This window comes from Sphaeramia orbicularis, chromosome 13 (genome assembly GCF_902148855.1).
Source record: "Sphaeramia orbicularis chromosome 13, fSphaOr1.1, whole genome shotgun sequence".
Lineage (NCBI taxonomy): Eukaryota > Metazoa > Chordata > Actinopteri > Kurtiformes > Apogonidae > Sphaeramia > Sphaeramia orbicularis.
The window spans coordinates 2,517,894-2,543,070 of record NC_043969.1 but is presented as its reverse complement, the minus strand read 5'-3'; the positions used below and the strand labels follow the sequence as shown (position 1 = coordinate 2,543,070).

The 25,177-nt window shown below is 38.1% G+C and overlaps 1 protein-coding gene across 1 annotated transcript in view; it reads right to left on the bottom strand.

Moving 5' to 3' along the window:
- The window catches only part of ulk2 (unc-51 like autophagy activating kinase 2), a 46,452-nt gene that overhangs the window by 15,020 nt on the left and 6,255 nt on the right, over window positions 1-25,177 (bottom strand). The window contains exons 2-13 of the mRNA XM_030152818.1: window positions 22,817-22,909; window positions 22,583-22,624; window positions 8,742-8,774; window positions 7,136-7,172; window positions 4,128-4,301; window positions 3,482-3,555; window positions 3,264-3,365; window positions 3,114-3,172; window positions 2,937-3,019; window positions 2,779-2,829; window positions 2,597-2,685; window positions 834-1,002 (exon numbers count right to left, since the gene is read on the bottom strand). Of these exons, the coding sequence (XP_030008678.1) occupies window positions 834-1,002; window positions 2,597-2,685; window positions 2,779-2,829; window positions 2,937-3,019; window positions 3,114-3,172; window positions 3,264-3,365; window positions 3,482-3,555; window positions 4,128-4,301; window positions 7,136-7,172; window positions 8,742-8,774; window positions 22,583-22,624; window positions 22,817-22,909 (1,006 nt within the window). The remainder of the gene's footprint in view (window positions 1-833; window positions 1,003-2,596; window positions 2,686-2,778; window positions 2,830-2,936; window positions 3,020-3,113; window positions 3,173-3,263; window positions 3,366-3,481; window positions 3,556-4,127; window positions 4,302-7,135; window positions 7,173-8,741; window positions 8,775-22,582; window positions 22,625-22,816; window positions 22,910-25,177) is intronic.

Here is a 25,177-nt window from a genome sequence, read left to right as displayed (position 1 = left end):
TACTGGCTGCGGATTTGGTGACATGTGCTTCATGTGAGCATGTGAGGGTGTATAATGAAAACACAGTGCATCTACGTCAGCTGCCAGTTTCTGACACAAGAAAGATGCTGCACATGGAGACTAGACAGACTATATACGTCTACATGTCAGGCAGTATGTAAGGTTAAACATTATAAGTCAACAAAGCAAATCTGCACACTGGCCTACTGTTAGTTATATAAAGACTATATAGTGCCCAGGGTTTACATTTACTTGGGTATACATTCAGGCTACCTGTACCCTCACAATAATTGATCAGACAGGACAAAGAACTCACTGTTTCTGCATTTTGTCATATGGTGATATTGCTTTATCTATTTGGTTCCAATGAAATATTCTTGAAAAGTAGTAAGAGGAAAAACACCAGGTCTACAGCAAGATTGTACACTCTTACAAGCAGTAGGACCATCTCACAACAAAAATACCCCACAAATGACACAATAAAAGCACCCTGGAAACACTTGACATTTACAAAGTGAAAACAGTGAGGACTTCTTTCTGCTCTGTATCTATTCAAATTTATTCACTGTTAGGAACTACAACTCAACCTCATTATTAAGCACGAAGGAATCATGATGCTCAACAAAGACCAAAGGTTAATTATACAACATAATACAAATAAATGTCAACTGGTGAAAAATGAACAGTGACACTGTTTTAAGGAGGAATATTCCATAAAGGAAATGAGAGCAGCTGATCAAGAAGCAGCCGTAATATTCCTTGCATATAGTTCTGGTGTTTGAGATACACCTGAGTGAAGGGTTTGTAAATTATAACTGTGAATTGACGCTTACAGCTGTCAGTGGAGATGTGAGGCACCAGGACAAAGTCATCGGTGTCGCAGGAGGAATTCTTGCTGCTGGTGCTTCCTGCAGACTCTTTGGACAGCTGAAGAAAGTTGGGAGGACCCAGTGGAGGGGATGACAAGCCGTCTTCTGCTAGAGTCTGCATGTCCGGGAGAGACTGTCAAAGGAGAGAGACAGATTAAGTCGTAGTATACTTTCTAAATGATGCAATTAAGGCTTCCAGGCAGGGCAGTGCTGACTGTCAAACTAATGTAATCACATTGTTAGAGAGAACACGCACGTCCTAGGAAATGGACTGGGCCTGCATTTCTACTGCTGCCGTGAAATGAGATGTGTCAGTGTGCAAACAGATTGTCAAAACTAGCAGTAGATTTGTTAGTTAAAGTAGTGGAGTGTAGCAGGGCTGGAGGATGTAGCTGAAAACTCCATCATGACACAATATTTTATTTCATTCTATATACTGTAGATATTTAGTTGATTTTCATTGTTTTTTTATGATAAAAAGCTTGGTCGGGGGTCACACAACAGTATTGTTTCCCTCTGCATATAGGTTACATCTCATGGAAGTTTCAATTTCAAGTACTCATGGAATTTAAGTCATAGTACTACATGCAGTCCATTTCCTCTGGTACTTTATATAATGATCAAGTCACTGAAAATGTCAGTTACTCCACCACTGATGGGGGAACTGTCTGTACCTATCTCCAAGTGAGGGCTGTCTTGTCTACAGCCAGAGGACAGGGATATTTAGCCATGAGTCTGAGATATTTTACCCAATACAACATAACAAAAAAGTAATCAATGCCTTTTCTACGAAAAAAACAAAACAAAACTATTTTCCTTAGCCATGTCTCGCCAGACTGAAGGATAGAAATATACTGAGAACTTTGATCACCTATTTTTACGAAAGACCTTAAATTAAGTGTTAATTCAGAATTTTGCTCCAGTTTATATTCAATAAAGGACCACAAGTAAATAAACCTATTACTTAACATGTAATAAAAGGCCAATCAGTAATGTGTCACTGAACCACTTATATTCACAATTAGTCAAATATTTTCAAAACTAAAGTGTGTGTTTTCATGGATGGTGTGTATGTTTAGTCATTTGGTGCAACAGCATTTGGTCTAAAAGTGGTTGATAGAATGCACCTCTCTATTTTCTAGATGGTGTGGTTTTTTTTTTTTGCATTTGTAGCGTGTTTTGGGTGTGTTTGTTTTATCAGCGTTATATGGCAATTGCATAATTATATTTCCATCATGACATCTGGCTGTCGTAGCTACTTACGAAGTGTTAACGATATTTTCATGCCTCACATATTAGATTTCATCCGCATAGTGACAGTACCACCCAAACAACACACCTATTAAAGCCACTCCTAACACCTTCCATTGTTGAAGGAAATAATTATTAGTGCAGGAGTGAGGGAGGGAGCCTGTTTGGGGTTGTTCATACAACTATTTGTGATGTGCTTTCAAGATGTTTGCAATTAATGAATTACGAGACTTATACCAAAGAATTTTCTTATTGCTAGTGATTAAGTTTCTACGCTACAGAGAACACATAGAATCTACTGGATTTATAATAGTAAAAGCTTCAAAGTATAAATAAATCTGCCTGTAAATCTGTTTTAAACCTTGATTTGGACCCTATGTTTGGGATTTCAGCACAATCAGCAGTGGAAGTAGAAGAACAGAAGTATTCAAAAAGGCAACCCTAAGTAAGGATTGATAAAGTAATATTAAGCTCACAGGAGGGGAGTTGTAACGGATGCATGGGGAGCTGCCGCAGGAACTGTCCGTCACAGCGTTGGAGGTGCTTGGGACTGGAACTGGACATGCTGAGAGAAATAAAAGCATGATTCATCAAGAGCTGAACTGTGAAGGTCTTAAAATGCAATACAGAGAACTTAGAGTGTGGCACAAACGCTTACATTTTTTAATAGTGGATGATGGCTCCAGGAAAGGATGGCTGAAAAATGTGTCTGTAGAGCAACAGGTTCAAAAGTGAGACACGTTCAGAACAAATTAGACCTTTACAGACTTAAAGACAGCTGTGAATGTGAGTAAAACTTTGTGAGAAAGTACTCACCAAAGTCCATCCTGTCTTTCTGATTCCGCTGCAGCAGCCCCAACAAAAGGTCGCTGAGCTGTGGCGAAGTCTCCCTTGGGATGCTGGGTAATGAGAGCATGAGGGCGTTAATGCATTGCAAATCCCTCAAAATGACACATTCTCCAAAATAAATGGCTGACACTCTTTGTAACTTACATAGGCTGGAGATTTTTGTTCTTCTCATAGAACATCCTTAGATCTTGTGGACTATTGGCCTGTGATGAATAGAAAAAGAAATGAAATGAACAGAGGAACACAGATAAAGTGTGCTTCTTCCCAGCTGGTTGTTTCTCCTGCAGTACCAACCTGGAAAGGTGGCTTTCCAACCAGACACTGGTAGATGACTGTCCCGATGCTCCACAGGTCAGCCTTGGCGTCATAATTCTGGGACATGATGACCTCTGGGGCCTGAGGGACAAAACAGGCCAGAACATGGAGAGTTACACAACAAGCTGCTGAGAAAGCTGATGTTTCAAAACAACTGACCTATGCTGCAACACAGATCATGTGAGAAGCACACTTACCATGTACATGGGTGACCCGCATAGTGTGGCCGCCATCATGTTGCTCTGGAGGTACCGTGCAAAGCCAAAGTCAGCTGTAGGTCACACGCAAGAAACAAGGCAGTCAAGACACAAGTTCTTATTAGTAGTATCACATCTATCATTTACCACTATTATTAACTCAAAAACAGACAGTAAGACAGCAAGTCCAGAGTGTTTTAGCTTGTCAAAGATATGGCTGGATTATCAATGTATTGGACATTAACTATAGACTGATTATTACAAAAAGATACAGTTCAGAATAAAACTAGTATTTACACCTGCATTTCTGAACTTATTTTAAGTATTGAAGTAATGAGGACCTTTTAATTACATCGAAAAGCAAAAAATAAAATAACTATGGTGGGAATAGACCGGTGGCCATTGTTGTGAGATACAAAATAATGGAAAACTAGTTAAATAAAATAAACAATAATGGTCATATATTCTGCCCTAAACCAAATTAAAATGATTCTTTTCCTACAATTGATATTTTAAGATATTTATAGCTTGAATATCAACTACATTTAAGATGCTTTGGAAATTCAGGGAATTAAATATTTTTGTGTTCAGGTTTTAACTGGTAATTTTGACACAGTGGTGAAAAACCTCTGTCAGATTTGTTTACCTATTTTGATGCGGATGCCACTGATGTTGGACTTCTTGCGTCCCACATATGACAGCAGGATGTTCTGTGGTTTCAGGTCACGGTGGATGATTCCTTTGCTGTTGAGGATGCGCATGGCGGCGGCAATCTGCTGGAGGAAAACCCTCAGTGTGTCTTCTCTTAGGGTCCCCTTGGCTAGAGAAAAACCAGACTGTGTTAAAACCTGTGCTTTTTTGTCAGTTCACAATCTTAATTTACAACTCTTTTATGGTTTTCCCAGGGGAAGGGAGTCCTGCTTCCCTCAGCAAATAAAGGTGCCCCTTCTTGCCCTTGTAGCTCTATTACATTCCTGGAAAATTGTCTTGAGGCTTGTCTATTGATTGAACTGAGGTTCTTCCTGGTGCCTAATGAAACCTATTAATGACTACTTCTTTGGTCTGCACTCACGTGATGCAGAGGTAAAATGTGGATCTACTAAGTGTCTCATTGTTTTAAACAGCTGTCCTACATCTCAATTATAATGTACTTCTGTACAACAACACAACATCACAAGAAGCACTTATCAGCCTCTCCTCATTAAAGCTAATAATTAGCATGTTATGGTATAATCCCTGAGTAAACAGTGTAAATAGGGAAAGCCCAATTCCCTGTGGTAGTAAAATAAATCTTATCCCATGTGAAACTAAGAGGATTCCTCTCGCTCTTTTTCTCTCTTTTTCCACTATTTCCACAAAGCCATTGTGATTACAGTGTAGGCATAGATCAAACCAGTAAGCTTATCAACATTAATCCAGGATTTGGGGGTTAGCTGCTCTCTGCCCACCACACTGGACCAACTTCTAACATGAAAAAGTAACAGGACTATTTTATGTCCGAGTACAGCAGTAATGAAAACGTGTTCTGAGATTGTCACTCCACAGAAAGTGTGTTATTATACACCCAGTAAAATCTGAATGATTCAAATGTTTCAGTATATAAAGTTAGGTTTCAAAAGGATGAGAAAATACACATAATCTGCTCTGAAATGTTGGGGACACATTAGCTGAAGACACTGAAACCATACCTCTTTCATGTGTCAAATAGCAGTGTGCAATGAGCTTGGAGCTGAAAATGGAAGCTAGGTCTACCACCTTTATTGGACATGTAGAGACATATGTACTTAACCGTATAAGCCCTGGAGTCCTACATTAGACCCAGAATCCAATCGAAGCTAAAAGACGCTGACCTACCAAAATGTAAAACCGTTGCATAGTTCAGTCTTTTCATATTTCCAGAGACTATTATCCTGTATTATAAATATACATGTTAATAGCTACAGTAATAATGTGTCAAGAAACACCTAACCTAACCTACACTGATAAAGACCGTAGTTACAATATTTCATGGCTTATCAGAACCCAGTTGAGCACATTTATCTTGTGAACTTTAATGTACAGCCCAAGTCCTCCACTATGACCCCTCAAGTTTCACAACCACAAATGTTACTCAAGCAGAGACTCAAATACCCCTAGTCATGGATGATTCTGATCATGACCTGCGCTGAACACTGCGTAAGTGAAAATGTCGGGCAGGTATACTATGCAAAGGTACAGAGATAAGGGAGCTGTTCTGGCAGCACAATCAATACTTTTATATAACAGAGGTGTAAACACCTGTGGTTATCTAAGGGATCTACTGAACACGTATACACTGTCTTGGATTTAGAGCAGTTTGTGATTCCAGAAGCAAACCTGGATTCAACTGTCTGAAACTAATGCATTAACTCAAATATGACCCAGGCCTTTATTTACCTCAGCTTCAAAAGGGAACAGGCCTTTATTTCTAATTCCTTTAGTCTGAGAAGTGTAAATGGTCATGTATCTGATACTGCAGGTGGCTGCAGCTCAGTTGGTAGAACAGATCATTCACTAAGTGGAAGGCTTGTGGTTCAATCTGGCCCCTGTCCACAAGTTGAAGTGTCTGACGCCTGATGTCTGACTACTGGTTTTCATTTCAGGGAAAAATGTCGTCATGTATTTACTCACCACATGATGTCTTAGCATAGTTTTTTCTAATGATTGCTTACCCTGTACAACGAAAATCTTTCACTAACAGGAATACTATGGTGTGGGTTTTATAAGTTAGTCTTTCATTTACACTGCAAAATATATACGAACACGATGAAACTCGACATACTAGTCTTCTCATCTCTAGCAGCTAGAGCGAGACATCCTACACACATGACATCACTGATACAGTACAGTGGTTGCATACATCCTTCCTTTAGGCATGTCCTCTCAACTCTTTGTGTTTGAGCATTACAGAGTAGCCACATGTATGGAGGTGCTTGAAATTTTATGAAACCTTCAGAATTTTATCTTGTTTTTGCATGAATATGACCTAAAACATAATCTGATTTTTACACAGGGAAACCACCTCAACAAAATCTGAAACTTAGCCACATATACACACATATTTGTGATTATGCATGGCACAAATATGTTTAATTGTTTAATTCGGTTCTCTTATCCAGTTTTAGGACAAATTAATGCAAATAAAAAGATATTTACAAAAAAATAGGGAGGAATGAAGAGAAAGGAAGTGTAACCAGGATGAATAACTTTTTAAAAATTAAGAAAAATAAGGTTAATGTAAAATCTGCATTGAACCTCTGCACATCACTCTCTGCTTCATTTCCCTGTTTAAACTTTGAAGACTTACAATAAACTATCACAGTGGCATAAACAGCAAGCTGAATAGCTCAATACTACATAAGCATCCCTTTGTACAAAGCTGCAGTGATTCCCACACATACGCATCCCCCACATGGAAAACATGGAGATATACATTCACATTCCTGCTAAACACAGACACATTATTCTACCAAGTACCCAGCACACATAGCAACCAAGCACAGAATCACATGCACACATTCCCACAGCTACACTCAAAACAGCTGCAGTCACATGGGCCTTCCTCCACTGCAGCATTATCAACTTTATTTTAATGAACAATAGTGTGTGTGGTAGGCAGATTAACAGCATGCTTACCTTGCAGATAGTCGGCAAGATCCCCACCGTTACAGTACTGTGTGGGGGGAGACAAATAAGCACAATTTAATTCAGGTTCAACAATGTCAAGCTGAGAAGCATATTTTGGCATTCAGTGGGTCTATGAGCATGTGTTCAACTCATGTGCAGAATAGTCGTAGCTTCATCAGCACTGACTAGTTTTGCTTGAGAACAGTTGGTTCTCAAGAGAGACATCAGGAACAGGGGGTTTTAGAAGAAGAGGGAAAGAGAAAAGTGTTGAGGACATAAGATAAGTCTTATGGCTCAGAACTCAGCTCAGGTTCTTGTACTAAATGTTCTAGTACCTTCAAAAACTCACTGTTCCAAAAAAACTGACTGCTTTAGCACAAAGTGCTCAAAGAACACAGGATTCTTTTCATGGGGCTTACACCTGACTTCCATCTGATACATCCAGTGTTTGAGTAAGACAAGCTTTTACTGCTAAGCAAAATATGAGTCATTAGTATTGATTTAATAAGAATTTATGCTTTGAAGCACAGCAGCAAAAAGAGTCAGCTGTTTTTCTGGACCATGACACTTATGAACTAGTTTTCAATATTTTCCTACAATTGATATGGGTACTTTTCAAAATCAATATCCAATTCAATATTTATTTTATTTACATGAGTCTTCAGGGTGTTAGTTGACTGGCAGCTGTATTGTAGGCTTTAAGCTAATGTTTTTCTCTGCAAATGCATCTCCATTCAAAACATCAGTTATCAGACTCTTTGGTGGGTATTAGTAAATTATTGGCATTGGTCCAGAATGAATGAGTCAACCCCTACATAGCAACATTAAAACTTTGCAAAGCTTCAGCAGTCAGTAATCAGGAGAATTTGAAAAAACAACCTTTCCTCCCTCTCTTTCCTCTCTGTTAAAAGTATAGAGTGAATAAAGAGAAGGATGACGTGACATTGCAATGGAAAAAGGAGGCTAAAATGTCACACTGCCATGTTGTTTCAATTACAGGATACTGTTGAAATTTTTTACAATGATCGGTCATTACAGCTGTCAATCACCATGTTTTTAATAGTGTTATTGGCAAAAACCTGAAAATAGAGCCAAGGGGTGTGGAACTCTATTTTCCTCTCAAATCATTGGAACATTTGCCTAAAGATTTCAAAGCAATTGCCACCTAGTTTTAAATATGGCTATGAAAACCGGTTTATTTCTCAGAAATGTACTTTAAGAAAGTAAACCTACTGGATTCTAATATACTGTAGAGCTTTTGCAACCTACGATGAGCTTTCGGAGAACATGATTCCTAGAAATTAGATGAGAGATTTATTTTCAAAGAGTAACTTGAGGTGCAGTCAGGGTTTGTTTTCGACCCTGCAGCCAGCTGAGAGTCTTGCGAAATAAGTGTAACTGACTTGGAAAAGGTTGTAAACGCTGTGATGAGGAAAACAACAGAGCAAAAGGCAGGACAAATGTTAGACAGCAGCAGAGCTCACACAAAGCTGGGTCAACCTCTGCATTACCTCAAGTCATTTACCGTTAGTGAGACCAAAAAAAACAACACTTTGATATTCTAATGACCTTTCACATGAGAGGGTTATTCATGTAGGCATGTTTCTACACTTACCTCCATGACCAGGAAAACAGAGTTGGGTGTTTCCTGGAAAAGAAGAGAGACAGGATTGATCAGACATACTAGCACCTGCCAATTCCACCACACAGAGAAGAGACAAACATCCCATAGTGTCACTGCTCACTATTTTTGACTGCAGTGGCTGTTTATCATGTATTTTCCCCCTCTATTGGATAGTTAAGTATACAAAACACAGGGCACAGAGGCATGATAGAGCCTGATGTAAAAAGCAGTAACAGTCCTACAGAGGTAAAAGAAATATATATTTATGACTGTGTAATGATGTTTATGCAATTACATTTTGCATGAAATGAGACTGTCAGTACCAAAATATGGAGTTAAAAAAGCTTCCACTAGAACATATGATCTGTTGTAACATTAATTGCATGTTAACACTTATCATTTATGCATCTGTCTTGATAAAATTACTTCTAGCTCTTCTTGTTTAAGCTACTTTATATTTTAATTACTGGAATTGCAATTATATTGTTATACTGAATTTCTTTTTTGTTACTTTGTTATCACTGTTCAATGACTTGGTTCTTGAGTGTCATTTCTTTAGCTATATTGAAAATGACACATTTGTGTAAATATTTCTGTGCCAAAACAAAGACTAATTTTATTTCTCTGATTATTTAAACAGAAGACTCCCTGTTAGTGCTATTGTCAGGCATAAGGGTGATGATTTCACACCAATTCAGAAATGTTTTTTACTCAGTCACTGTTTTTAGTGAGGTCCCTGTGGTGACACAAGACTAACAAGCAAATACATTTCACACTGTACATTTTCTGTTCTTCATTGAAGGCAGATTAAGACTTCAGATTCACTTTTTTGTGTATTTCCTCATACAAAAACAAAATGTTTCTTCTAAAAATCAAGACCCCAAAATCCAAACACTAAACGGTTAATAAATAGTTAATAAAAACTAAAGCCATTAATGTGAGAGCCCATTTAAAGTCATGTTAGACAAAATATTCATCTGTAATGCGTCTCAAAACAAAGACATCTACAGCTGCAGCATACCAAAATCATTATTATTCACCTAAAAGAGACAAAGCAATCCAACTGAACAAATGAACCTCCCATTCATTTAGTTGTATTGTTACAGCTTCAGCAGCACTCTATATGGATATGAGTGGGCGAGTACTGTGTGACTACTGGTCAACTGAAATGTGTGATGCTAATGGGTTTGGCTACTAAGTAGCTCAGTGTTTTCCAATCCAATACAGTGTTTTCTCCAACTGGGGCAGGTGGTGATGGGGGATGGGGCAGCAGCACTGATTCCGCTCAGTCTGACTGTATGTACTGAGGAGGAAGGGGAGTAGGACTGGGAGTGGGGTGGGGTGAGGATTACATAATGAGGACGTTCCCTGCCGTGCAATCTGAAGAAAATGGGGGAAGGGGCAGCTGCAAGGTGTCAGAGGGCAGAGGAGTTAACCGATATGTACAACAATTACAGACGTCACTGTGGCCGACTGACTGGACACTGTCACTGAAGTGGCCATTATCTAACGTCCAAGAAAACTGATATGGACAAAGGGCGGGGGTACGTCTGAAAAGCTGAGCCTGTCTCGTCATGTATTTACTACATAATAGGGACATAAAGCAGTTACGAAGTCACTAAGGAGGACAGGTCTCCATACTGCGAGTGTCTTAAACTATGAGGGTTAGCAACTGTTTTAAGAACAGGGTTCGGTCAATGTTGGGGTAAGTCTCAAAAAATTGAATTAAATCCACCTTCCTCTTTTCAGACTTGCCCCAACTACTTATAAGCTACATATGTTTTGCTTCTTCATTTATTTGGCCTCTACATTGACCTGTGCTGATGTGGCAATAAAGAGACGTGGAAGAAGAAGCCTAAAAGTTTTATTTAAGTTAAAGTATGCATAAGTAAATAAGTATTCATAAGCACGTTTGGATCCATTTTACTGGTGTGTTCATGGTTATTGTTACATTTTACAACCGTATATGAAGTTTGGCCTCATGTAAAGTACTTTATACACTGCTGATAGTTTCATCTAAAGGTACATATATTCTTATATATTCATATATTGCATATATTCATATTGTAACATTGTCAGGTTCCATCTTTGTGACACTGCATTTTCCAAAAGAGTTTTAAAGAGGTTATTTATTGTTTAAATGAAGTAGGAAATGTTAACACATTTGATGAGATGTGGACAGGAAGCATATGTAAAAATGCAATCTGAAAAATCACTAAAGTTGTCAGACAAATGTAGTAGATTACAAAGTTGCTTCTGAGATGTAGTGGAGTAGTATAAAATAGCAGAAGATTGAAATACTCAAACTTAATACTCAAACTTAAGTGAGGTACAGTACTTGAGTAATACTTTAGATACAGTCCACTACTGCGTAAGTCAATGTCGTGTCCTGTAAGTAGAGACAAACACAACTCGTGCTTATTTTTGTTCTGGCTCTTTCACATATTGTTGTCTCTGGCTGTTGCCTTTGCCTCAGTTTGGTTTGTTGCCTAATTGCTGAGAAGTGAAATGAATATCAAGAGGCAGGTGGCGACAGCTGCAAATAGGGCATCCTTTGTTTAGGAGGGCTCGGAGGGAAGTAGCTGCACACACTTATGAAAGTAACAACCGCTCAGACTGTTTACAAGAGAGACTGTATTCTAGAAGGTACTTCCACGAATCTGGAATACTTTTCACACTCATGACTTGCTGCCAGATGAAGGCCGGCCTCCCAGATATTCCCCTCCCCGCTCAAAATATTCCAAAACAACTCAGATATAAATAACCCCCCTGTTGTCTTAACCTTGTCACACTCATGTAACATTCAGAAGCGGTTTCACAAGCTGTCAAAGTGCCAGCTGGTCAGACGAATGAAGGGATTTTTAATATCTGACAACGCAACAGACACAAGTTGTGATGTTTTAAGGTGGGGCACATACACAAACACTGAAACAAAAATAATCAGGACTGGCCAGAGTCCATGTGACCCAAAACAACACTGTGTATGAAAGCTGTTCAGTTATTGCGTCACAATCCAGCTCCAGTAGAGTGAGGTTATGTAACGACGTGGGGGGATGGGGAATGGTCAAACTGGGAAAGAGAGGAGAGAGTGCGTATTGCTACTGGGAAAGGGGGAGGAGGGAGGGGGTCTGGTTTAGCAGTTGTGTAAAAGCCGACGTGTTTCTGTCACGCAAGTGGTGACTGTAATCTGTCCTGCTCCAGTGTCACTTTAGAGTAAAGTGTACTCAGATGATACATGACAGCAGCAAGTAAACACTAATTATGTACTGGGGTGAAAAGGTTGAAGCAGTTTGTTTTTTTTACTTTTTCAGCACGGCTCAAGTTTGTGTACAGACGGATGTGTATTATTTTGCAGGAGGGGCAACAGGATGATTTGTTGTTCCCCAGATACGCCAATATGAAGTACACATATGAAAAACACAGACATGGAAAGGAACAGGACACCCTTTGAAAGTACATGTGCTTGCAACATGTCATTAGACACAATATAGTGCCATAATCTAATGGAATACTGGCAGAGTCTATAACAAAATGTCAATGATTACTCAGCTCTTCAGTCTAAAGGGAGAAAATAAATACCATGTGGAAGACAGTGTTTGCCATCATTTATATGCTGCTGATTAAGCACATTACAGGTACATGATGTGTGCTTGTGGCATTTTACTGCAGCTTTATGTTTTCTGACTGATGTTTTGTTTTTTTCAAAAGTTCTTTGCCTTAGCATTTTCTTGCCTAAGGTGTGGGGGGCTTCAGTTATCTTCAAAACAGTCTTTAACCAAGTGCTACACACACTGTTCTTGAGCTAGAACATGACAAACATGCACCTTCCCATATTACACAAAACTAACATCAACAAAAAACATTCTAATCTCTCTCAGGAAGCAGGACAGTTTGCTTTAGTGGTTATTGGATCCATGTTGGTTTTGTTTTGTAGGTCTGTTCCAGCCAAGGTTCTAATAGTTTTGGATTTTTCATTATAGTTTAGTTTGATTTAGTTTTGACTTTTTTTTTCTCTAATTCAGTTAGTTTTAATTCGTTTTTAGAGCAGGTTTGCTGGTTTTTATTAGTTTTCCTTATTTTCTAAATGCTTAGTTTTAGTTTAGTTTTGCCATATCTTTTCTCCTCTTCGCTGCCGTATTCAAATAAATCCCAGACAGGAATCTGCTGCTTTCTCCCAACTTTAGTCTCCATGTTTCCAGGTAGAGTGGGGACCAGAAGACGACTAGAAACCACAAGTGAACACAAGTGACGGACCGTTAAATATCATATGGTGCCAGCAGCTAAAACTGCTTGAGGGAAATAAATCGCTTTCGTATCAGTCCGACATTGACAAAGACGAAAACGAAGGGAATTTTATCCAGAATTTTTATACATTTTAGTTAGTTTTGTAAACACAGAATACAGTTTCAGTTAGTTATCGTTTTTTTCATTTAATTATAGTTTTTATTTATTTCAGTTAACGAAAATGTTTTTACAATTCTAGTTTTCGCCATTTCATTAGTTTTCGTAAACGATAATAACCTTGGTTCCAGCATGATCAATATAAACAGTTCTCATTTAAAATCGCAGCTCAAGTTAAATCAACTTTAGAAATTAAACAATAACTTCACTATCTACTCACTTTCTTAGGACATGTGCAAAATGGATCTAAAGATTCTGTAAGACAACAACAATTCATTTTCAACCCTAATATGTGTGTTCCAGTGTTTTCCTCAGAGCTGCAAAACCAGCCAGCCAAATATCTGGAAAGCACAGTTCTGTAAAGGAATGTGGTAAGGAGCCAAATACGTAATGCTGATGGCTTTCTAGGAAAAGTTGCTGAGCTCCAGATACACTGCCCCCAAATGTATCCAGGAACGTGTACTGCCCCCCCGCCCCTTTTTTTTTTTCTTTTTTCCATTTCTCTTCATGTCAGCCCGGCTTCAATAGGTTGTGTAATGAGGACACACACAGACACAAACACACACACACACTCATCAGGTTGGAGGCCCCTCTCTAGGCTGGAACACAGTGTTCCTTAGGAGTCATGCTGGCCTTTGTGAAGATTGCCCAACAAGACAAAACAGCTCATAAACAACGACCACCTTTACCTGATTATGAACTTTAAATCTGTGTGTGTGTATATTACAGAGCTAATAATCAAGGAGAATTATATCTGTGTCATTTGTGTGTGACTGTGCTCTTGATTGTACAATTATGTTTCCCTTATGTTACAACGTAAACAGCAGCTGGTGATGATGGTAATATGAACATGTACATCTGATGAGTGAAGTTTACTTCTGAAATTGAATATTTATTTAATTTTCAAACATAAAGGGCTTGCAGGTACACTTAGAAGATTTTTCTGTTCCTATATTTGATATTATTCAGTTTATTGTGTGTAGTTGCACTGTTTTCATTTTATCTCCGTTCCCTTTATATTCATGTGTAAAGAAACATCAAGAATACTGTGTAAATAAAGTCCATTATTATTACTACTTTTTTGAGACCTTTAAAAAAATGGATGCACAGTCCATTTACTAAGAAAAGTTATTATAAATTTGAGGTCTAATTTAGATTTTTACTGAGTGTGAACAAATCAGGACAGTGTACTAAATATAACTACACATAGTTATTAAAATTAGCAGCAGTGACTGACTACCCATCATCATTTATTTCTAAAAACAGCAAGTCAATTGCTCATTCTATCAAGGAAAAAAAAAATTCCATGACACACAAGACCTAAATGCAGACAATAATCAGAATCCCAATTACTTTCAGTTGAACATAAAGCAAAACCCTCGGACATATTCAGGGACAATGTGAAGAATGATAGAATGGATTCAACTTACACGTGTGAATTTATTTGTGGTAACAACCAGTAGCTTTGCTAATGAGATTTCACTGGTACTGGTAAAAAATCGTTAAAGTTTTCTGTTACCCAGACAGTCCAGCAAACATTTGGTTACCCAAGCTTAAAGCAGCGTATGACGTTCATCACCAATTTTTATCAAATAGCCTAAGTATCACGAATCTGTTAGTGTTTCCATGATTACGCACCTGAATCACTTCCTTGAACAACAACAACAACACAGTGAACAACTTCAAAGTGTACTCCATCACAAGCAGTTCGTTTGTTTACATACCAAACAGATATGTCACTTGGGCCTTTTTCATAAATTTAGTTGCAAAGGGCATTGTGGGAATGGGATACCACACAGCCGCAGTATGGCCGCAGCTGTAACGAATACGGAAACGGCTTCATTGCTTCTTGCAGCTGCAGCTGGCCCGATTGACGGTTCGCTTTCACTTTGGTATGTAAACAAATGAACAGCTTCGAAGTTGTTCACCGTGAGGGAAGTGATTCAGATGTGTAATCACAGAAAGACTAACGAATTTGTGATACTTAGGCTATTACTCAGTTTTTACAGATTTGATGAAAAATTTGTGACGAACGTCATACGCTGCTTTAAAGCTACGTACAGCCACATGAAAGCCGTTAGCATTCTGGCTCACTTAATGCAACAATTATTTGATCTGTGACCTGACAGAGGGTGTGTTATGAAAGACTATACACTAAGATGAAAAACAAACTAACTTGGCGTCAGAATATGCAAGTTTCTATTTCTTGTTACTCTACCAATGTACAATGTGGCCAGAGTAGTCATACTTTTTCTGCTTAGCAGAACATTTTGTCGGGCTGGACGAAATCTCACACTCTGGCCATCTACACATATTTGATTTTTGTAATGTAAAATCAAAACAATCATACCTCCTGTAATCTCAGCTATTGGCTGAAGAAGCTAAAGCCTACTGGGGGGGGTGCAGAGGACACCTTATAATTATGTGTGTCTACTCCTCACTGTTGCAGCTTGCTTAACATTAACAGAACCATAAAGGAGGACCAGCAGCACTCAGCAGTGTGCTTAAGACTGTCATTAAAAGCAGCCAACGACCAGCGTGCCTCCAAAACTACAGTGCAGAGAATAAGGCCCTGCAATCTGTCACAGGCACACATACTCCCACATCCAGCCCTACAGTCTTTTGTCAGTGCAGTGTTACAGTATCTACCTGGTGATTCATAAGCTCTCTCTCTCACTCAGCTTTTACATTCTTTAGAAAGAAGCCATACAGTGTTTATGACACTTTCAACCTGTTACATGCTCAGTTATTCTAATTAGTCTGCAAATACCACTGCAAATTATCTTAAAATTCTATCTGCATCTATGTACATGCTACCACAAATTCAAATGTCTTCAAAAGATGTCTACACACTGAAACTGAATCTCTATGGTAGGTCCTGAGAAAAAACTATGAATGTTTTCTTTGTGTATTCAGCAATGGACACAAGAAGTGCTGAGGTAGTGTGGTAGAGTGTTAAACTATTATGTCACAGTGTGATGTGAATGAACACCTCCATTGTGATCCTAAATCAAACACACAAATGCACATAAGCAGTTGTTCTCAGTGTTTATTCAGTGCACTAAGCATCACAATGTCAGTGGTGGTATGGACCCAAAGCCGTGGGAACAGAAACATGTGGGCGAAGTGGGGAAATCCTAGTCCTTTAGACTACAATCTAAAGGTGGGTTTATTGCAATACAATAAACTAATGTTACTGAACTAAATGTTCTGTTTTGCTGCTGGAACATTTAAGTACTTGTCCGAGTTGAGCTCAGCCTCCTCATGGATATGACTATATGTCCAATGTTTGCCAGTACAGTACCTTATATTCCCTAGGACTGACATTAAGCTGTAAAATTACATTCATACTAATGCAGTTACCTGCCCTGTCCCGGAAGCCATTAAGTGTCAACAGCTCTATCAGTAACCACCCGTATTATATACAACTGATGGGTCAGAAAGGTCACGTGGGTGCATCAGTATAATCAGATTAAAATAGGTGACCAATATACTGTTGCCAAAAGCCAGATCAGGTGGGTGTTTCAGGTAAATCTAGATGTCAGCTTTTTCCTGCCAGAGATAGGTTTAACATGAAAGAATGTGAAAAGGCATTTACGTGAGATATGAATAAATGTAAAAACAACTGTTGGTAAACAGAAAGAAAACAAGATTTCTCTGCTACAATTGGGAGAAAGGATAGTGCATGTTATATATTTTAGAAAGTAGTTGTTTTTCCTTTATTATGAATGGTTTTTGGAATTAGAATAACACATTTCCTTCATCAATTTGGAGATTTGTTTTGAGGTTTTTTTTTTCCAAATTTTGTAATAGTGTAGGTCCAGATTTATGGAGATATGCCTAATTTATTACACATGATTTAGTCAAATAAAAAACATCACAGCGCCTAGGTCTGTCCAAACATATGGACAACTTCCATCCTTGTGAATATCGGCAATAGTGATGACAGAAAGAGCAAAGATGACTAATGCAGCCTGTTTTACAATCAAAGACAATGCTTACCTAGATAACTTGCATTGTGTGTATGCTCCAAGTTAGGTTGTGGGGGAAACTAGTTAGATAATCAATACCTGAGGTGAACTAATGGTAGTATATAACATAGCTATACAATATGCTTATCTACATTTCATTAAAACTTTGCATTATGATTGAGTGAAAAAAACAGATTTCCAGTTGTTTTTCCTCTCCACTGTTACCAAGTGTTTGCTCCTGGAGGGTTCTGTTGGGTGTCTGTAAATTGGCTTGAGAGTCTGGTTTCGACCAGCTCTATTTGTAAAGTGTCATGAGGTAACTTTTGTTATGATTTGGAGCTATATAAATAAAATTTGATTTGACTGATTGATAGATAGATATACAAACCCAACTGGTTTGAGAAACTTGAAAACAACTTTAAAAAACAGAATTTAAAAACTGTTGAATAATTTCAATTATTGATTTAGAGAATCTGGGTTTTCAGGATTGTTTTTAGGCTCACATCTCAACACATCACACCTTTTTGAATCCAGTGAGATATTTTTAACAGCTGCTCATTGCTCCCCAAAATAAGTAAGTATAGCTATGCTTGGGTTACGCCTCCTGTTTTGCTGAGAAACTCGTACAGCACGTGTTTCTTTCCAACTACATCCCAACCAACAAGCTCGGACGAATCTTGAGACTGCAAATGGAAGAACAAGTGATGATGGGATGGGAAATATGAAAAGGGAAAAACTGAGCTAAATATACTACATAAATAGAGTGGAACAACCAAAATTCAGGGAAGAGAGGTGGCAGCTGGTGTCCGTTACTAAAGGGCTTCAACACACCAGACGTTATTGATAGTCACTAGAGAGGAGACACACACCATTATGGTGACAAACCCGTACTGCAGGGAACAGAAAAGGCAGCTGGTAAGAAAAAGGGACAGACAGAGAGACAGTGTGCCTAAAGCCAAGCCATAGAGAGGTGAGAGACAGCAGGCAAACAACACCAACAAAGACAGGGAGTGCATGAAGAAACTGAGTCAAAGCACACAATAAACAAAGTGGACTTTGAGCAACTAAACATGGATTGAGACAAACAGCAGCAGTGTGTCAGAGCTGAACCCACAGTGTCTCCTGGTGAAAGACTGAGAGACGGGATAAACACACTCAGTGAGGGGGTTCTTGCGGAGATTAGGATTATTTTTGTTGACAGGGTTTTCCCTATCATTATGAGATTTACGTGCACTGCCTAAGCATTTGTACACACCTCCTAAACTGAAGAAACAGTAAAACTCTGCTAGGAGTTCCCTAGTGCTCTGGTGAAATATACGTCAGCCAGCGTGGAGGATGGCAGGTTTTTTTTCCCCCAAATGCTTTTTAGAAGTGGGGGTCATCTATTATATTACACATTACAATTTGAATTGCCCGTTGACAGTATCAAATATTAATTTCAAATGGACTGAATGACCAGCACATGTATGCATTTACCCTTCTACCATGTTCTGCATCATTGGTCATTTGTGGCATTAATGTTTCTGTGTTGTGTTGTGTTAGTTTATAGTGATTCAGCAGTAAAACTGTTGGGTCAGTGCAAACAGTTTTGTTAAATTTGTTTTACTACCACTGATAGTCATGAACAGGGGAAATGAGCTCAGTTTTGCAGACACAAAAATGTGATAACTACTTCCAGATATGGTGCTTACTTATTCAGTGAAGACATTTGTTTCACATTTATTCTAGCTATTGTTTGAATATTGTAATTATATTCCTTCAGAGCAGGGTTATGCAAAATAATGATGGAAAAATATCCACACTACACAGATGGAGACCAGTGAACAAGATACAGAACAGGGGGATTTTCAACAGGAATGGCTCGTATGGAAGTTCACAACAAAGCAAAACAAAGTAAATCAAAGATGATTAAGTACATTAAGGCTACTGCTACAGCTTCTAAATATTATTTATAGAAGAATTGCTGTATTGTGATCTTCAAGGTTATGGTGGAGCAGATCTATAAACTAGGGGTGTAACGGTGCACTCGTTTGTACCGAACTGTTTTGGAGGTGTACCGAATGAATACATGTAGCCTAAGTGTTGAACGCAAACACTCGCCTTAAGTTTCCACACGAACCCTGAAGCGGAACCCACACAGTATAAGCAGGGTGGCCACAAGCGGAACCCATGTACAATATTTGATATCCTAGATTGACGTCTAAGTGGCGCACGCACTGTGTACAATTTGGGAGAATTTTGGATTCCCTGTCAATGGAGAGAGACAAGTCAGCAAAACAAGAGCGGTGTGCCGGCATTGTTTCATGAAGATTGGTTATACTTCTGGTAAAACGTCAAATTTCATAACGCATTTAAAACGACACCACCCAACCGTTAATAATTCATACATATAATAATACATTAATTATTTATTTATACATATTTATTTGCACATTAAATGACCCACATAGTGTTCTAAAAACTTCAGCTGAAGAGTGACACTTAATTGTTCATAATATGTTGCATTTTTACTTCAATAAAGTTTTTTTAATGAAAATTGGTCTCCTACACTGTACTGAAAATGTACTGAAATGAAATTTTTCTGTACCATTACACCCCTACTACAAACATTGTTTAAACTGACAACAACCCCCCACTCCAAATCCCTCTACAAACCCAGGAAAACCCTGAAGCCCATTTTTTATTATGGCGCCTTCTTCCTCAAGTCCTCTTGTCTAATCCATTGTATTCTTGTAATTCTAACTATTTGAAGACACAATGACTGGCCCTATCTGATTTCAAATGTTAGGATTAATCTCTTCTGTTCAATGACGTTGGAAGAACTCTTGGATTTGATGAATATAAAAATCAAAGAGCAACTACCCGTTTTCAGGACCACAGCAATTTTTTCTTTATGTGGAGGATTTAATCAATTTTGTCCCTGATGGAGGCTACATATTCCACTGTATTCTGCGACTCAGCCATCTGACTCTACCAGAGTTTATTACATCAGCTGGCCTGATGGGTAGAGGAGAGGAAGGGTGGAAGAACTAATCAGCAGCAGGGTTACTGTGGGAGGCTTACGTAAACACAGGAAGTACCACTGTCCAAGGGGAAGTGCTTTATCATCCCTTGAACTGATTCAGCCTCCCACCCAGTGTCTCTTCTTATTGGATGACCACTCAAACATTACAGCAACAGAGACTGGAGAATTAACTCCTTCTGATGATAAGCAAATAGGGCTACCTACACAAGCAGTTTGAAAGGTAGTTTAAAGAAAACCACAGCCATTGAGTTCTGTAGTAACCTGAGTAAGTTGTTTATTCAAAGGCTTTGAAAACACATACAACTGCAAACATCTGTTTAGGCTGCATTTCTGTAAACCACTGCATAACTGCAGCCAGAGCCTCTCACACCGCCCACTATCAGAGAGAAACAAGCAAGCAGACTCTGTAAGTATGATTAATAATCTCACCAACACTCCACAATGGTATAAACAACACCAGTGATAAATGTTGGAGTTAGAAAGATTGGAAAATACAGTTTAATTTCTGCTTCTGGCATAAAGTGTTTAGTTCCAAAGCACATTTCTTTAATCCACCACCAAGAATATGTGATATGGGACTCTAGAAGACAAAGAGGAATTCATCCATGCTTATGCTCATTTAGTATGTGAAGGTCATGTCCTAAGATGGACACCAACCAACGGCGGTGGAAAAAATATTCAGAGACTTACAGTCCAGCATTCAAAACTTAATTTAGGAAGAAGTAGTTGAGTATTAGTAAAACAACGGCTTCTTCCCTGCCAAAGTGAGTCTGATGGCAGGAGGAAAATACTCTAGTTCTGTCCCATCTACCTCTGTTTATGGACATTATTAAAGGAAAGGGAATGTATCATGTCCTTGTGTGTAATATCCTTAAGTGCTATTTGTGAAGAGTATTTATTTTAAGATATTTATTACAAATCTCTTTGTTACTGTCTTTTAATTGTTTTAACACTGTTTTTATACTGCTTATATCTTATGCCTTTTATTCTGATTGTATTTTTTAATCTTTTATACTTGTACTCTGAGAGACCTCTGCCAAACAATTCTTATGTACCTGAATGTGTACAAAAACAAATAAACTATCTCTTATCTCTCTTAAAACAGTCTCAATCCATGTTTTTCTACAGGTGATATTTTAGATTTATTTTACAACAACATAAATATGTATGTTGCATTTACTACTGTATATGTTCAAGACTGAGGTAATTTGAACTACTTCATATACTGTTGTTACTGTTGTTTAATTGACAGTAATAATGCATCATAATCTATAGGATCATCACTGCTCTCCTCTGAGAACCATGTATTCCTAAAAAGCCAACTTTTAATGAGCTTAGGTTTGTGAAAATACATTGCAATGAGTATATTTACTACAAGAAAAAGGTAAAATTGAAAATAACTAATAGAGAAAATACTCTGAAGAGCAAAATATTTGCATCTAAGATGTAGTGGAGCTAAAGTAGCTTAATAAAATGGAAATACTCAAAGTACAAGTACCTTGAATTCGTGCTTGTGAATTGTATACATCAACATGAACATGACATGTACTCCCTTTGCACTGAGCTGGTATTTTCCACTTGGCCAAAAGCACTGAAAGTGGTTTGTTTGGGTGATGTAGTCTTGTAAAAACTTTTTTTAGAAATAGACAGAACGGCAGTTTCACTTCCACCTTAATGCAGCCTCAGTGTGTACATATGAGACACGAGGTAACAGTTCTGATGCATGCATGCATGCTTTTATTACAGGTCCCGTGACAGTAAAGAGAAGAAAAGCAGAATGGGGGATTATGTACAGCATTACTAGAAGTCCTAGAAGGCTTATATGCAACCATGTGGTAACGCATTTCTCTGCAGATAAAGGCTGTTAATATACTGTAAATGTAAATGCCTCAGAATCACAGTTGACAAATACATAGAAATAAACTGATTTTGAGTGTAGTGTGGCATTTAGAGGCAAAATAGTACAACATAACATATAGACAGATGGGATTTGAACCACTGCAATACTATGAGTCTGCATCCACCCAGAATCACAAAGAAGGTAGTTGTACTCAGCATGAAATTGGATTACTTGTCAGTAGCAAAACTGATTGTCTTGGTGCATTAAAGACATTTGTGGATGGAGATTTATTGACTATATTCAACATTTCTTTTTTCTTTACAACTGACTCCACAGATACTGGAGCACATATAAAGCTACTTGTCTGTCTGTCTGTCTGTCTGTCTGTCTGTCTGTCTGTCTGTCTGTCTGTCTGTCTGTCTGTCTGTCTGTCTGTCTGTCTGTCTGTCTGTCTGTCTGTCTGTCTGCCAGCCACTAAAGATGCCTACTTTTGGAGACAGATCACAGATGTTTGTCCATTTCTCAATAAAATACACTGATTACATAACTCCCTGTTCTGCTGTCGCACTTCAATACAGAAAAGAAAAGGGCTTACCTGGACATCATAAAGTGCCACAATGTTTTCATGCTGTAGCTCCTGAGCAAAAACAAAGCAGAAAGACAAGATGCATTAGCAGGAGCATGAATAATGCTCTGGTAGCTAATTGGATTGATATTTCCATCAGAGCCCTTTTCTGTCCCAAGGAGCAGCCCGATATAAGGTCAAAGCCAGACTATTCTTTAAGTACATCGAGATGATAAGGGACAGGCAACTAAGTGTCATGCTCACCTTCAAGATTTTGATTTCCTTGCCAAGAAGGATCTGGGACTTGGACAGGTTCTTCTTATTAATGCTCTTGATGGCCACCTCCCAGTCTGTCTTCTGCAGAGAGAAAAAAAGTCTGATTAAAATGCAGTCCATGGGTTTCAAACAACTTATTTAAGACTCAAGTAGTATAAACAATAAATTAAACATGTTTTCTTCTTTATGTTTAATATATGTATTCCCACAAAACTATTTTAAAATTCTATTTGTGTTTTAGCTCACTTTACCTTTAGACCATCTTTGGTATAGCAATGTTTTCCACACAATTCAATTTGACAGTTTCCCACATCTATAAACAATGGAATGAGCTTACCGCTGTCAATCAAACAAAGGTCATAAGCATCTTAACTTAGGTTACTAAGTGCCATGTATCCATATCCAATAAAATCAGAAAATACTGCACAAGGTACCAGTGTAAAATTAAAAGGGTGTCTTTTTTGTTACCAAACTAATGTTTCATTTCATTAGAGTGCACTCCTGTGGTATTAAAAAGTGGTCTACTCCAAAACATATTGAGAGTGACTGATTGGAAGATCAAAAAAAATTACAGTTGCAAGACTCCATCAGCAGTTTCAAGTCACGAGTACAGCACAGCTTTTGGTGAGATACAGTTAGGGAGAATGGACTCCGAGTGTTGTTTTTATCTGGGGAACCACCTCAGAATGCAATGGCAAAGATCAAAGACACAACACAATACAACCCATTCCTCCAGACTGCAAGACAATGATAGATACTCACTTTCTTTTTCCAGAATAATGCATGATCTCAAATATGAACCAAAGGCCATTATTGAAGAGCAAGTAACAAAGAGATTAGCATCAGCAATGATATAGTCAAAGGTTAATTAGAGACAGAAATCTATAACACCTCATCCTGATCTACATATGTGTGTTAGAAGATGCAAAAATCTTACTGAGAGTAAACACAATAACTCAAGAGGACTCAGAGACTAAAATATGTCTGTAAAATAAAATACATAAAAGTAAACCTAGAAACAAGTGAAAAAGTAAGCAGGGCGTACGAAGACCTCTGCCCGGTTGCCCCTCCTGCTCACTGATACTCTGCCTACCCAGGGATTACTTTTGAGTCTTGACTCTCAATCTTTTTAAAACTTTTGAAAAATCTGTTTAAAAAAAAAAAAAAAGGAAAAATTGAAAAAGGCAGATGTAAAGAACATGTGTGTGAAATTTGGAACATTATAAAATTACCACCCCCCAGAATTTTTGTTTGAAATTTGTACAATAAAATATTTTATGTCCAAAAAAAAAAAAAAAATCCTATTAAGTATCATTTCTCCTGACCATGTAATCACTCCAATTTGGACATCTAAAATGATGTCAATTATTTTGGGGCACCCTGTATAACACTGTTACCACTGTCAATCCAAACAAATCTGGGTTTTAAATAGGCCTAGTAATTATAAAAAATATTGAATTTCTCATTCAAATTCATTTTACATGAATAATCCAAAATCAATTAAAATCCTAAGATAATTTCTTCATGTTTGGTTTCAGGTGTGAAGATAAATGAAGCTTGAACTTTAATCCTTTTATTCAATTCTGCAGTAAAGAAAGCAATATTGGCATTTGTAAATGTAAAATACATTAATGCAACTGTTTCCGGGCCAATTTTTACTTTAAAAAATGTCTTGAACAAGGCATCAGGATAGAGATTTCCTTGTATAATTAACTCTAAAAATTTCATTAATTCCCAAGCAAAGCATGCCTTGAAACATCCCAATCTAGTTTGATAATGAATTGAATCAGAAACTGAGCAAAACTGGGGCCTGGTAAATAGGCAATTACTTCAGAAACTCAGTGGTGATACAGCCCCAGACCAAACATGTTTTAAATCAAAATATTAAAAATGTATGTAGCACAGCTATGTGTTGAAAACGCGGATGCATCTGGCCTTAATTGCATTGTCAGCATCACTGTGTGAGAGCTGGCAAGAAGGACGGCAGAAATTTTAGCCGTCCCAATAACACCGGGTCATTTGGATTTCTGTCAGAGCACTGAATGACACGCTGAATGACAAGGCACTCGGATGACAGCTAGACAGTGTGCCAGCCTACTTACACTAAAAGCTAAATGAGAGGAGATGGATCTATTTTTTTCCCTAGACTGAGATAATGTTTCGAGATGAGATCCTGGAGTGGGTATAAAAATACTCTTGGAGCTCACGTGAGCTGCAGGCTCTGAGGACAAGTGCTGCACACATACGCCAGTGAAGGACAAAGAAATAAATCCAGGAGTGTTTTGAACTGCTTTTAAGCTCTCAATAAAACATACAGACGGTAGGACTATCCCAAGTAGGACATTTTAG